At 41.8% G+C, this 1396-nt stretch overlaps 1 protein-coding gene across 3 annotated transcripts in view; it reads left to right on the top strand.

The window, feature by feature from the left end:
- cux2 (cut-like homeobox 2) overlaps positions 1 to 1396 on the top strand; it is a 206780-nt gene that overhangs the window by 185944 nt on the left and 19440 nt on the right. For all 3 annotated transcript variants that reach the window (XM_015388897.1, XM_015388895.1, XM_015388896.1), the window contains 4 exons: positions 282 to 473; positions 560 to 618; positions 699 to 747; positions 981 to 1080. In XM_015388897.1, coding sequence (XP_015244383.1) covers positions 282 to 473; positions 560 to 618; positions 699 to 747; positions 981 to 1080 — 400 coding nt within the window. The remainder of the gene's footprint in view (positions 1 to 281; positions 474 to 559; positions 619 to 698; positions 748 to 980; positions 1081 to 1396) is intronic.

The raw sequence follows: 1396 nt of genomic DNA, 5'->3' as shown, positions 1-1396 counted from the left end.
GTAAACCTGCAGATTGAGAGCGAAGTGCTCTGTTAGGAACATAATCTTAAAAAAATAAATGTTTTTTCATAAACAGCGCTCTGTTTTGAACATTTTTAGCGTTTCCTCTCTCAGCGACACCTGAAGGTGATCGAATGTAACTACAGAGCATAGATTATAAAATGCATCTCCTCTGAACAAATGATCAGACATTTCCATACATGTTTGATAGCTTTTATTTATTTATTTATTTTTTTGTTGCTGAATTTTTTTTTCTTTGTGCCCCCCCCCTAACGTGAAAGGACAAGAACGAGAAGAGCGAGGTGCTGTCAGCCCAGGTGGAGGCTGCCTTGCTGGCGAAGGACCGGGAAATCCTTCGCCTTCTTGAAAACGTTCAGCGGCTTCAGTTCACGCTACAGGAAGCTCAGGAGGCTTCGTCCAATCAGATCCTAGAGCTGGAGCGCCAGCTGGCGTACAAGACGGAGGCCGTGGAGGTGAGAAATGACAGAACATACCATACAGTTTGCTTAGATTGAGGATAATGATGTAGAAACAAAATGTGTTTGATTTGTTGGAGCAGAGATTAGAGGCTAAGCTGCAGTCCCAGATGGACTATGAGGAGATTAAAACTGAGCTCAGGTAAAAAGTGCTGCAGCTTGAATCTAAGAAGCCGTAAAGCTCATATAGATGCAATTAAGATCCATCTTCTCTCTCTCCAGTATCCTGAAGGTTATGAAGCTGGCTTCAGCAAACGGCAGCTCGTCTCAGGTACGGCGGCTCCAGCTCACACAGCACTTTATATATTAAAAGTCGTCCATTTATAAAATGAAATGTCTGGTTTCCTTCTAATCATCTGTTGGTGTTTGGGAGAAGAAGGAGCCACTGCAGTGCTATTGATTCCTTCATTGATCCATCACCCATTATAAGGATATTGACAGCCACTGGTATGGATTCATCAGAAATTAACAGCGTTGCTGTGTGTGTGTGTGTGTGTTTTATAGGATTCTGCCAAGGCTGCAGAGGCTCTTCTGTTAGATAAAGAGGTCTTTCTTCCATCTCAGAAGTTCATGGGAGATAAAAGCAGAATATTGCACAGTAATGGTAAGATACGCCTCACAGTGCGGCTAAAAACAACCTGCTGTCTTAAGCTTTCTTTTCTTTTTGCTTTGCTTATATTTTTCAGAGAATATTTAGAAAAAAACATATTGAAAAGTAAACTGATTCAATAAAAAGGGTGATCTTCTGTTTAAATATTGATGTCATTTACTACAAACTATCCTGCTCAAAGTCACGGCAGGCTTTGATTAGGCCACTTCACACTCTAAACGTTGTTTTGGGCAGGGGTGGATTTAGGAAATGTGGGGCCCTAGGCAAAGACAGGCAGGGGGCCCTCTGAATTGAGAAGACAACACATAAA

This window comes from Cyprinodon variegatus, unplaced genomic scaffold (assembly GCF_000732505.1).
Source record: "Cyprinodon variegatus isolate N-32 unplaced genomic scaffold, C_variegatus-1.0 Scaffold440, whole genome shotgun sequence".
NCBI classification, from domain to species: Eukaryota; Metazoa; Chordata; class Actinopteri; order Cyprinodontiformes; family Cyprinodontidae; genus Cyprinodon; species Cyprinodon variegatus.
The sequence above is the reverse complement of the archived record's forward strand: the minus strand, read 5'-3'. Positions and strand labels throughout refer to the sequence as shown.